The 12318-nt window shown below is 39.8% G+C and overlaps 2 protein-coding genes across 3 annotated transcripts in view; one reads left to right on the top strand and one right to left on the bottom strand.

The window, feature by feature from the left end:
- Positions 1 to 3203, bottom strand: part of LOC141440484 (protein crumbs-like) — a gene marked incomplete in the record, with an annotated part of 135785 nt that extends 132582 nt beyond the window's left edge. Inside the window, 1 exon segment of the mRNA XM_074105013.1 lies at positions 2938 to 3203. Within this exon segment, the coding sequence (XP_073961114.1) occupies positions 2938 to 2992 (55 nt within the window).
- A 1615-nt stretch (positions 3204 to 4818) lies between these two features.
- On the top strand, positions 4819 to 9148 carry LOC141435570 (ubiquitin carboxyl-terminal hydrolase MINDY-3 homolog). 2 transcript variants are annotated; one of them, XM_074098325.1, is made up of 2 exons: positions 4819 to 4996; positions 5160 to 9148. In XM_074098325.1, the coding sequence occupies exon 2, from the start codon at positions 5183 to 5185 to the stop codon at positions 6578 to 6580; it is 1398 nt and encodes a 465-aa protein (XP_073954426.1). In that variant the 5' UTR covers positions 4819 to 4996; positions 5160 to 5182; the 3' UTR covers positions 6581 to 9148. The 2 variants fall into 2 exon arrangements, with proteins under 2 accessions (XP_073954426.1, XP_073954489.1); XM_074098388.1 differs by having other exon boundaries at positions 4819 to 5006.
- The last annotated feature ends 3170 nt before the right edge of the window (positions 9149 to 12318 follow it).

The following is a 12318-nucleotide window of genomic DNA, read 5'->3' as shown; positions in this document are numbered from 1 at the left end:
TAATACTGTTTAAATTAAATTCGAAAATCGAAGTACTAACGTCCCTTTCACTCTCGTATAAAAATGATATTAGCGTCAGCCGGATGGCAAGATACAAAGTTCGAATTTTGCACCCATCAGCCAAATAGTGGTCTACCACCCTAAAGCTGATAATCGTTTGCATGTCACAAAACAATAATGCCAATAGACGTGTCTGTCAACTTGAAAGTTCGACTTTAGCGACATATTCATTTGACAGGAACTTGTTTAAAAATTGATAGACCACTTGTTGTTGTTTTTTTAGAAAAATATGGCTCTGTCCATTGGAGGACAATTTTGACAGTGTCTAGTAGTTTTTGCCGTTGTACGGTAAAAAAATCTAGAAAACGAAATATGAGAGGTACGTCACGTACGTAATGGTGGATGAACGATGACCGATAGACCACTTATTTGGCTGATGGTACCTATAGGGCCAGGAACGGAATGTCAAGCGCATACATGACATGCGACGGCGCCGGTGGGTTAGGAAACGTGTTAGTGGGCACAGGGTCGTCTTTCACCTATTAGAGGCCCTACTGGGCACATTCGGATAATGAGGCCCCTATGACCATAATAATAAAGCACTATTTAGCTATCGGTTATCATTTGGTACACCCGTGTGGTGTCGGCACAGATATAGATTACACTAGATAACGGAAACACCTCAATCTGTATCAAAACCAACCGTGTCACTTTTCCAACCGTCTCAAGAGGGAATTAGCGATGTGAATTCCCCGATGTCCGCGCAAAATCGATTCAAATGCGCCGCCCGCCCGCGCCGTGGGGCTCGAGTCAGTCACTAGTCATGATTAGTCAGTTAGCGGTCAGTCTTTGTATGGAGCCAACCACGGCGTTTGGTCGGGGTTCGGACACGCGAATTAGATGCATTTGCGTAATCTAGTGTTATCTATATCTGTGGGTGTCGGGTTAGAATTCTCCATTTCTTCCGTGGATGTCGTAAGAGCCGACTGAGGATAGGTTAAGGTATATTGTAGGCGACAGGCTAGCAACAGCAACCTGTCCCCATTGTACCGTTTTTGTCAAACTTAAAACCTAAAATTGCTAAGTGGCTCCGAAGCGGTAACGTTTCGTGTGTTCTGCCTACCCCATTTGGGGATACAGGCGTGTTGTCAGTGTGTGTGTGTGTTATCATTTGGTAATGGAGTAAGGGCTAGGCGGCCCCAATCCATCGCGGGGCTCTGGGCACGTGCCCAGTGTGCCCAGTAGAGAAACTTACTATCATCATGATTTATTCAAATTTTTTCAAATGAACAGTAGCTTTCAGAGGGGACGCTCGATTTTAATGAAAATTTGCACTTCAAAGTTCAATGTTTCGCAAACAGATCACTGAATCGAAAAATGGTCTTTACAACCCCCGCAATGATTTTAAAAGAACTATCCAACAATACCCCACATTATAGGATTAAAGGAGAAAAAACATCCCCATTTTACTTCAATGGAGCTGCAGAAACATTTTTCCACATTTTTTACTACTTTGTCCGTGCAAAATTACAGATTTCTAGCACAGATAGTCTCTGAGGAAAGCCGCAGACCGACGTACAAACAAACAGACATGGCGAAACTTAAAAGGGTTGCAATTGTGCCATTTTGGCTACAGAACCCCAAAAAGCAGAGAACAATGGGTTCAAATCTGGGATAGCACCTGACTTTTTAGAATTTATATGCGAAATTACATTTCAAATTTACGATTTAGCTTTATGGTGAAGGTAAACATCATGTTGAAACTTCCACAAAACTTGCAACACTTGATAACAGGGTCTACTGATAATATAGCATTATGTATTTTTTTTTCATTCCTTGGTCTTGCAATCATTCCCTACACTATAAACAGATTAATAAAAAGTACCTACTGTATAAAATTGGTTCAAAAGTTATTAGTTTGGATAAAAAAACTGGAACAACTGGAAGAGATCCCTTTAAGGGATAAGTTCTCCTTTGTACATCTTATTATCCTGTGTTCTGTTATTTTCATGTGTTTTTATGTACAATAAAGTTTTACAATGCAATACTATACAATAATTTGTTTGTGCTAAGGATAATGCAGTACATTTTTTTAGATAAAACATGTAAAAATGGATTTTTAAAAAATATGTTTGGGAGGCTAGTCTATAATATTTTAATTTTGGGTGATGGATGATTTTGATAGATTTAAAAAATTAAAAATGGAAAATAATTCTGATAATAAATTAATATTAATTAGACAAGAGCATAAGCAGACTACGAAATATAGGTATTGTTATTATTTCTACTCAACTTAGATAAGTTTAATTGCCTATAATGGCTAAAAAAAAACTTAGGATGTTGTCTTGATAACAATAAAATTGACAAGCTAAATATTTCTCTGTGGATATTAAAAAATAATTTCCTGAAATAAAGTGAGATTCCGTAGTAAAATATGTTTTTGTTTGCTTCATGAAACTATAGTAACCAGCCCACAACACAATGATTCATTTATCAAATATTTATTATCATATGGTCAATGACATTGTCTCTCTCCAATTACTAAAGTGCAAAAGGGAAGGCTATATCGCAAAAACACGCAAAGCACAATCGCTGTAATCGCGTAAAAGAAAACTTTTTTTTATTTGCACTCTACTCTCTCTCGCATGCAATTGCCAAATCCTGCGTTAGATTTTAGCAACACAAGTCAAGATGTCAAAATGGAAACCGTGAAATAACTTTTTAACCGAAATCATTAAATGAATGTAGTTAACAATCGCAAAGCGTTAAAAACTAGTTTTAGAAGTTGTTAATAACTTTGAATTGCGCGAAACTGCAAGGTCTTTCACACTTGCCCCGACTGTAATATCGCGGTAACTTTCTTCTGGGACTTTGCAAGTTAAATATCTGTGTTGAAACAAAGAATGCAGCATGCAATGGCGGTATAGGTAAATGTACCTGTTATGTACACGGAGGCCCCGCGCCGCTTCCAAACTCTTGTGTCCACGTTCATCGCACAATATAACAAATAAAACACACAAAAACTAACACACTACGCCGAACTGAACACATCTAAATAACTAAAACATGTTTATATTGACAAACACAACTTAACGCTGGCGAAATAATACGAATAACTAAAATATTAACGTCATACAAATAAAAGAATTGACAGTCCGACTCCCCCCGATCCTCATGCTTAACTGACTGATCGTAAAAGTTTCATCGTTCGCGAAGCGTGAGCGTGACGTGGGTGGTGGGTAGAAAATGCATAGCAGGTGTGATAACAATTAAATATTCTACCAAAACAGAACAGCGAGGCTACTACGAAATTCGAAAATCGAAGTTTGTATCGCACCGTCCCTCACACTCGTATTAAATAATATAAGCGACAGCGAGACGGCAAGATACGAAGTTTGAATTTTACACTTCGCGTAGTACCTATAGGGCCAATAAAATGATTGTCCACCACTTTACACACAAATTCGCACTCACAAGTCGCCTCGTGGTTCGTCGAAAACTTTACCACAAATTTTTTACGAAACTTTATTAAACAGTAAATGGGCAATGACAAAGGTCATAAGTAAAATTTTCCAAGGGTATTTTGAAGTAAATCATCAACATTCACACATTCATTAATCGGTATTTAGTAATTAATACATGATTTTTGATGCAGCTTGAAGAGTCTTGGGTATAATTTAATATCTGGAAATTTTAAATAATATCTAAGTATCAACACCGTTTAATCAGTGTGTACGGCAAGCGTTTTCAGCCTCATTTTTTTTATTTGCTGCGGTTTCTCGTGGACAGCTATGACAGGCCAGAGTCTAGCCATTTACAAATTCAATTCACAGGTTTTTTTTTCAATAATTATCCTAACTACAATGAAGTTTTTGCATTTGAGTCAGGTCTTGCTCTGTCACAAAATACTCGGTCACTTTTATGTCATTCATTGATTGTCCCTCATCGCGTCCTTAATTTCCTTAGAAATTGATGTACTTACTATCATTATGATTTTTTCAAATTTTTCCACCCAACAGTTTAGAATCTTAATCTAAACTTTAGATTTTAGAGGAGGGGGGAGGAGACACTCGATTTTAATGAAAATTTGCACTTTAAAGTTGAGTTCTCTGAGCTGAACCGTGGACGGACAGACAGACAGACAGACAGATGGACAGACATGGCGAAACTATAAGGGTTCCTAATTGACTGGAACCCTACAAAACCCTAATAAATCGCAATCCTCTGTGGAGTGCAGCCAGCCTCATAGGCACTCTTCCCTCCTCAGGGACAAGATCAAGGCGAATGATATATATTATAGTTACGTTATTTTTAGAATAGTTTTTACTTATATCAAAAAAAAATGTTTCTTTTTTCTACTAATTAGGAACTTATTTCCTTGTTCCTGGCAACACTTTTCATCTAACGGAACTTCAAAACGGCTTCAAAGCAATAAGGTAGGCGCAAGCTTCTAGTACCATTCAGCCTAGCTCTTATCTACACATTTTATTTTTTTCTCTTTTACAGTTTTAAATGTTTCTACTGGTTTCTATATCTGCTGTTGTAGCACAAATCTTAATTAAGTTTTTAATTTTTAAAATGTCTGAGATGTTTTAATCAGGTATCTATCCGATATATATAGGAAAACTTACATTTATTTGGATGTGTTTTTGGATTATTTCAATGTAATTATTAACAAACGTTATTGAAATATATTTTCTTATATGTAAATGACTTGTAATAATTTACCGACGTCTATTTTCTTTTCCATTACTTTATATTAACGAATCAAACGGAACGTTTCCAGAATGCGAAAACGAAACGTTATTGATATTTTTCTTAAAAAATGGCAGCCTTCATGTCGTAAGCTTTTCTTTTCCAGTGATGAAAAGTTTTTAGTAATAATTTATTGACGATTTATGATGCAAATTGAAGAAACTCAGATGATCAATCTGTTTTACAAGCAAGACAAATAGTTATCACATGTCGGAGTAACAATGTGCTGTACATATATGTAGTAAGTATAAGTACGTGGTTATGTTCTCTTTGACGATTGTGTAGCCGTCCCGTCACCGACTCAGGTCGGCCGAGGCGGCTGGCAGCGTCCGACCGCCGCGTCGTTAATACTTTGTTACTTTTATGCATCATTTCAATATCTTGGCGTATCAAATCTTTTCCAGGTGGCATAGATATCTCGGCACATATGCAAATGTTGATCGGTTCCTCCGAAGAACAAGCGACCGCTTCCGTGAGAGCTTTAGAAGACAAAGAGATGAGTGACGGTGCCGGAGGGGTGGCGGGTTCGGACGCGGGCGCGGGGGGCGCGGGCATGGAGCGCGAGTTGGCCAGTACGCGGCGGCTGCTGTGGGGCGACCAAGTCAAGGAGGAAGTGTTCCACCGCTGGGCGCAGGGCTTCACGTTCAGCGCAGACGAGCCCAGCGCGCTGACGCAGCAGGAGGGCGGCCCTTGCGCCGCCATAGCCCCAGTGCAAGGCTTCCTTCTCAAGATACTGCTCTCCGAGACGCCTGGGCACAGCCTCAGGGACCTCACCTCTGAGAAGTGCAACTCTCTCCTTGTTAGGGCAGTGTGTACGATATTAAGCCAGTGTCTAGCACCTAAGTATAATGTGGCTGTGTACTGCAAGAACGATTCAGATGCAGAAAACAGTGCTGCGGCAGCTAGCGAGGAGCAATCATGTGACACGCTCGAACAGTTTCACAGGAAGATTGAGATACACTCGTTCCAATCTCTGTCGGAAGTTGAGGCTTTCTACACAAGAAACATTCGTGTTTTGAAGGACAAGTATGGAGTGCTATTACTCTTGTATAGTGTGATCATGAGCAAGGGAGTCAGTCTTGTTGAGGCAGAGTTGTCCGAGCTCTCTGATCCACTAATACACTCTACTTATGGATATGGTTCTCAGGGATTGATAAACTTGATGTTGACTGGCCGAGCAGTGGCTCACGTGTGGGACCATGACCAGGTGGTGGGCGGGCTGAGGCTGCGGGGCATTGAGAGACAAAATGACATTGGATTCCTTACCATTATGGAACACATGCAATATTGTACCGTGGGATCCTTTTACAAGAATCCAAAGCACCCAGTTTGGGTGCTGGCCTCTGAAACACACTTGACTGTACTGTTTTCGTTCGAGCGGCGGCTAGCCGCGCCCGAGACGGCAGGAGAGTCGGCGGAGCGTATTTTTAGATCCTTTGACCCGGAAGGCAATAATTTCATCCCATCTGCCGCATTGCAAGATGTGTTATGTGCCGCAGATCTTGTTTCAGAGCCCGAGTATGTAGAATTAATGCGCAGAAAATTAGATGCAGAGAACCTGGGTATAATTCTGCTCAGTGCGTTCATGGAAGAGTTCTTTCCGTCGTGCGAGCGTGGCTGCCCCGACACATTCACTTTGCACCACTACAATGGCTTGGCGCGCAGTAATCCCGGAGGTCGCGTGGTGTACCGCGCCGGCCGCGCCGCGCTGCTCGAGTGCCACATGCGCGCCGCCTCTGCCGACCCCATGCTCACCTGCCTGCAGACCAAGTGGCCCAGCATCGACCTTGTGTGGGACGACAACACTTCTCCCTCCCTCAACTAACCCCAGCCCCTACCCCGAGGGAGAGTCAGACAATGTCAAGTAAACAGGCTGTGGTGTGATGTGTCAGTGATCCATCTGTGGAGCATACTCGGACGTAATTGATTTGTAAAATATAATTTTACATATTCCCATTATTCCAAAAGCTTAATTATAATTTGGATGCGTTTGCAGCTGGCGCGAGGCGTACTCGCGCACACTTAGGAATTGATAGCGACCCTGTGTAAATCTCATTTCGACATAGAAATATTTACAATGATAAACAATATTATGGTATGATGGTTGAGGTTTTTGACGTAAATATTTTTTTAATACTGTTCAGAGAGCGTCGGGGCGAGCAGGTCGCTTGTTATGCAGATACAGTTATTGATTTATATTCCAGTTGCTAACTCGTAGTGTCTAGGTCGAATGTGTTATTCAAGGGCAGGGAGGCGCGCCTTGGGAATAGCATATATTTAATTGAGATCCACATAGACTTAGGTTGTACATAGTTGTATCTTATAGATAAATATGCGACGTGTTAAAAATTTATGGGAACCGACTTGTCTTGTGTATTCTATGTATTTTGGTGAACATTTGGTACATTTCTTAAGCCGTCATGCTTGTCATTTGGGAATGTAAAGAGAGGCATGCAGTATGCTTTATAGGGTAGTCATAGGCGCGGGCGGCGAATGTGGCCCTGTAGTTGACGCAACCAGCACCTATTCTTGTAAACCAGTGTTGTAAGCTCGGTTTAGACTTGCAACAAAAATCTCGCTACCATACATTACAATGCGAGACCGTGAAGCCAACGAGTTTGTGGTAATAAATCGAGCGCCGCAATGTCATGCAATTTGCACGATGTTTCTTGCAAGTCTGAACTGGCCTTTATGTGACAGCTCCCTTGCTTTGCAATGCGAATTTTCTGTTTATTTTAAAGTACATATTATGTACCTACTGTCCAGTGAGCTATATTCATATACAGGGTCGGATTTAGGGGGCGGCATCCAATATTCCCTGGCTCCTTGCCTCAAACTCTATAAAAAAAACAGTTCTCTTCATGGGCCTCCACACTCATTTCCCAAGATCACCTCTAAATCAGGCACTGTTTATATAAATATGGTACACTGTATTGATTATTAATATTATATTTAAATCTCTTTAAATATGTTAGGTTTTATGATTTATGAAACTTCATTCAAGTTTGCTGTTTTTCACGTAATTATAATAAACTACCGCTTTTACATAATCGTGAAGACAAAATTAATAATAGTGCTTGTAGGATTTTTTTTATTTAATATTTAATTTATTTTACATTTCGGATCAGTGCACAAATTTTGATATTTTCGTTTATTTTCTAGCATTTTGATTTTGCACAAAATTTCAGATTATGGAGCATTAATTAAGGACTTCTTGTTTAAAGTTCAATTTTTAGTGCAAGCTTTTTTTTCTGTTTTTTTGCTGACTGTACTTGCATTATCATCCAATCTCTCAACTGGAGATGATTAGTACTACCAGATAATTATATTGTCATTGGATTGGACTTACATGATTATGACAAATTTCAGCTCATATCGGTCACCAGGAAGTGGTTTAAAAAAGGTTAGCAAATTTTGAAACCACAACATATGTTCTCATTTCAGTTATGTGTTAAAAATGATTAGATGAGTAAACAATTCTAAAATTGTTTTATACTTAACCATCAACTATGTCCATTCAATTACTTTGTATAATTCGCTTTTGTAGCAGAAAGCCCTTGTAATAATATTGCATTTCATTTTCTATCATACAATGGCAGACACTTTTTAAAACTTACTCAAAATTGTCCTGAAACCATGTTTTAAAATACATGCACACGAAAATTCTGAATCACATCAAAGTTTGTGCACTGGCAGAAAGCTGGTAGGGTCATGCCACTAGTTATGGTTCGCTAACCCTGCATTAACCGAAATACAAATTACCAAAAAAAATATCAATGTGAAACAGGCCTTGTAATACGAAGTGCAAAATTCGAACGTCGTATCTTGCCGTCCCGCTGACGTTTATATTATTTAATACGAGAGTGAGAGGGACGGTACGATAAGAACTTCTAATTACGTAGTTAGCCCTCCAGGCTAGTCGGTGAGCTCCACTCTAGCATTTGTCGAGGCATAAAATCATCCATCCCTTTCGCTCGTATTAGCCAGAGTTTGACCGAGTCCGAGACAAAGCTAGCATGCTCGGACGACAGCGCTGCAATGAGGGCTACCGTTTTCGCGCTCACCAGTTGGCGCCACTGTAGGCAAAGGCCATGCCTGAAGTATAGTGGTTAGTTTGTTATTACGGGCGTGAAAACAAAGTTTACATATAAATCATATTTATTACCTTAAAACCGTACCATAAAAATATCGAGCATGCCACAGTGTTGCGTAGTCCCGTTTTGTTCAGTAAAAAGGGAGGACAAAGGTTTCCGAAAGACAAAACTGTCTCAAAACACAGACATTCATTGCCCCGTAACGCATATTTGCCATAATTAATTTCAGGTATTGCAAAATATTCACAAAATTATTCTGATTATATTCGCGTAGCTCGCCCAAAAACAGTGACATTTGATATTTCCTGAAACACTGTGCTAAGTCTAGGCGCGTCAGCCATAGCCCTCGAATTCAACCTTTATAACTAAAGGTAGCTGTGATAACAGCATTGTGTAGTTCACTAGCGCGGCTCGCGCAGCTCTGTTGAATTTCAGACCTCGCGCGTCTAGCGCAACGCGATGCGTGCCACGCTGAAGTGGTGTGTATGGAGCTTTACCTTGCGAAGTGCACCTGCGCCATCTAGCGGAGGCCCTTACGCATAACGCGAGATGACATTTGCTATCAGCAAGTCTTAATATTGTTCTGGAATTCAGCAGACGTTTGGTCGTCTTACAGAAAGATCCTGTTAAGATAAAGTTACCCTTTTGACTCGAACATAAAAACTTAAGAGCGTTTATACCTGCTGAGCTGGCAACGTTGCATTTTTGTTAGTTTTTCTCGATTATTCCATAAAAATTTAATGAAAATTAAAAATGTGGTCTGATAGAACTGTTCTATAGAAGTTAATGTGTCTATTCCAATAATTATGCGTGATAGACTTTTATTTTCTTTAAAAACCGTTAATTTAAGAATATAAAAGTATCACGAATAATTATTGGAGTAGACACGTTAACTTATATATTAAGAACAGTTCTATCAGACCACATTTTTAATTTTAATGGAATAATCGAGAAAAACTAACAAAAATGCAACGTTGCCGGCTCGGCAGGTATTAACGCTCTTAAGTGTTAGGGCCAGTACAGACGGGCTGCTTTCCAACTGCGATGTTACTGCTGACTTCCCATACATTTGTCATTGCAGTCCATTGTGATAATAATGTATGAGCAGTCGGCACTTGCGGTTGGAATGCAGTGCATCTGTACTGGACCTTAATCAAACCACAGTCGTAGCGAATGTTTTGCCATCGTTTTTGTCGGAAAATTTCGTATGTCATGCTTTCTCAACTAGCTTACTGAAGTCATGGCCTACCAACCCCTACAAGCTATATTTAATAATAAAAAATAGCAATAGATGGCACTACCATTAATATTTGTAAATTATAAAATGTAAATAAGCCGAATTAAGTAGAAATATTGAGATTAAAATATAGAATAGCAAATTTTAAAAACACAATTTCACATCAACCTTAATTCAACTCCTTAATTTGAAGATAAGAAACACATAAATTAATAATACGAAAGTATAGGCTACATGTGGCTACATTTCAGCTATGAGGCTTTCGTAGTGTTTTGCAATTGTGACGCTAGATGGCGAATAACCGGAACGCGCTTGCTGGGCTTGCCCCGCGCTTGCACACATTCTTCGAAACTATTTGAGAGAAACATGCCATTCTCTTCTAACGACATAAATAAGACAGAGACATCATGCGTATCTCTAGTCGTCTAGGCTCAGTTGGTGAGCTTGTTGGTTGTTGTCAGTGTACCGTATCCTTAGTGTCTCACTAGATGGCAATACGTATCGTGTTATTTGTGTTCTCACTGGTGCCATCTATTGGAAAATCGAAGGAAAGAAAAATAGCCAGTTGAATAGCCAGTATTAGGGTGATACCGTATGCTTGTACTATGTGGTGTCTCTGTTATATTATCTACTTTGTGCTGAAGTTTACTGAAGCTAAATGAGAAAGAAAGATTAATACGAACTTATCCCACAAAATACGTTAGCAAAATATTATTCACTAGATTAGTAACCGAATCATCTGCCGAAATACACCAGATTCATTTTACGACTCGGCGTATAAGGCCAGCTCTTACTCAATACCTTCTTTAACTGGGAGCCGGCTATACGTTCGAGTGAGATGGAAAATTCTCCCGTATTCCGTCTTTCTTCAGTTGGCGTAATTGGCATCGCGAAGAGCTGGCCTACACTACGAAGTGCTAAATTCGAACCTCGTACCTTGCAATCCCTCTGATGCTTATATTATTTAATACGAGTGAGAGGGACGGTACGATACGAACTTCGATTTTCGTAGTAGCTCCCCTGTGCTAAGAGCTATGGCTGAGGAAGGAGCGTTCCTTCGTTTTTCCCTTTTTTTTCTTTGTATCGCATGCACCCTTTAACTTAGTTAAGGTATAATTACGAGGTGGACAAAATGACTTGAAAACCTACACACTACATAATGGTGCCTATTTCTTGACGACGATATTTGTAATTTAAATTTTTGTTTCTATGAATTGCAATGTCTGTCGCTTTTTATCATTCCCGCTTTCCGCGTTTTGTTTTAATTTTGTATTTATTTTAAGTTTATTTGTTGTAAGTCTCTTGGGCGTCGCATAGAACAGAATAACTAAGCATTATTCGAAATTTTTCATTATATTCTAAAGGTATAAATAATGTATTAATCACTACGCCAATACGTGTGGTCTGTTCGCCGACAGTTGATAAAAAAGTATAAAACCTAGCCCGCTAATTATACCCATAGATAAACACAATAATTAACTGTATAAAACAGGAAACAACACGCGAAGACACATTCCATACTCGAAGCCTGTTTCAGAAATGGCAAAATAGCCATCGCGTCCGTTGGCTCGCCCGGCCGTGTGTTTGACAAGAACTGCACGCCTGGTACCACGATACTCAGTGCGCGCGGTGACAAGCGACGCCCGTCATACAATTTGCGATAGCTAAGCGACATTCTCTAATCAGAGACTATATCATAATACTTATCAACTTTCGGCGGAGAGACTTCAGAATGCGATAACAATAGAAAATGGAGGAATGAGGTACTAATGTTTTCAAACATGATTGTTGTCAAGCGTAATGTCGCAGTTACGTAGAAAGTGGCGCCCTCATTCAAATTCTACTCTTTATATTCTTGTTCTAAGTACCTGAGGAGCTACTCCGAAATTCGTGACGTGCTAGCCTTATCATACTCCTATTTAATACTGTTGGCGAAAGCGGATTGGCACGATGCGAAATTCGAAGTTAAAACAGGGTACGCCACTGATATTGATAAGGCCCGGATTGTATTCTATTGTAGCTACTGTATGTGAAATATCGGTGATGCTGTCTCAGTTTATTCGGACGATATAGACAGAGATGACACCGAAGACCTCTGCCATGTAAAGTATCGGGAACTTGTCAGAGAGTGGTCAAACGCCCCCAGATGTCGCTGTTTCGCTGCGTACTCGTATGTTGCTTTTCGTTTGTATTTTTGGGTATTCAAACGGAACTTTACACGTTCCTAATTTC

This window comes from Choristoneura fumiferana, chromosome Z, assembly GCF_025370935.1.
Source record: "Choristoneura fumiferana chromosome Z, NRCan_CFum_1, whole genome shotgun sequence".
Taxonomy (NCBI): domain Eukaryota; kingdom Metazoa; phylum Arthropoda; class Insecta; order Lepidoptera; family Tortricidae; genus Choristoneura; species Choristoneura fumiferana.
Note: the sequence above shows the minus strand (reverse complement) of the source record. Positions and strands in the feature narration are given on the sequence as shown.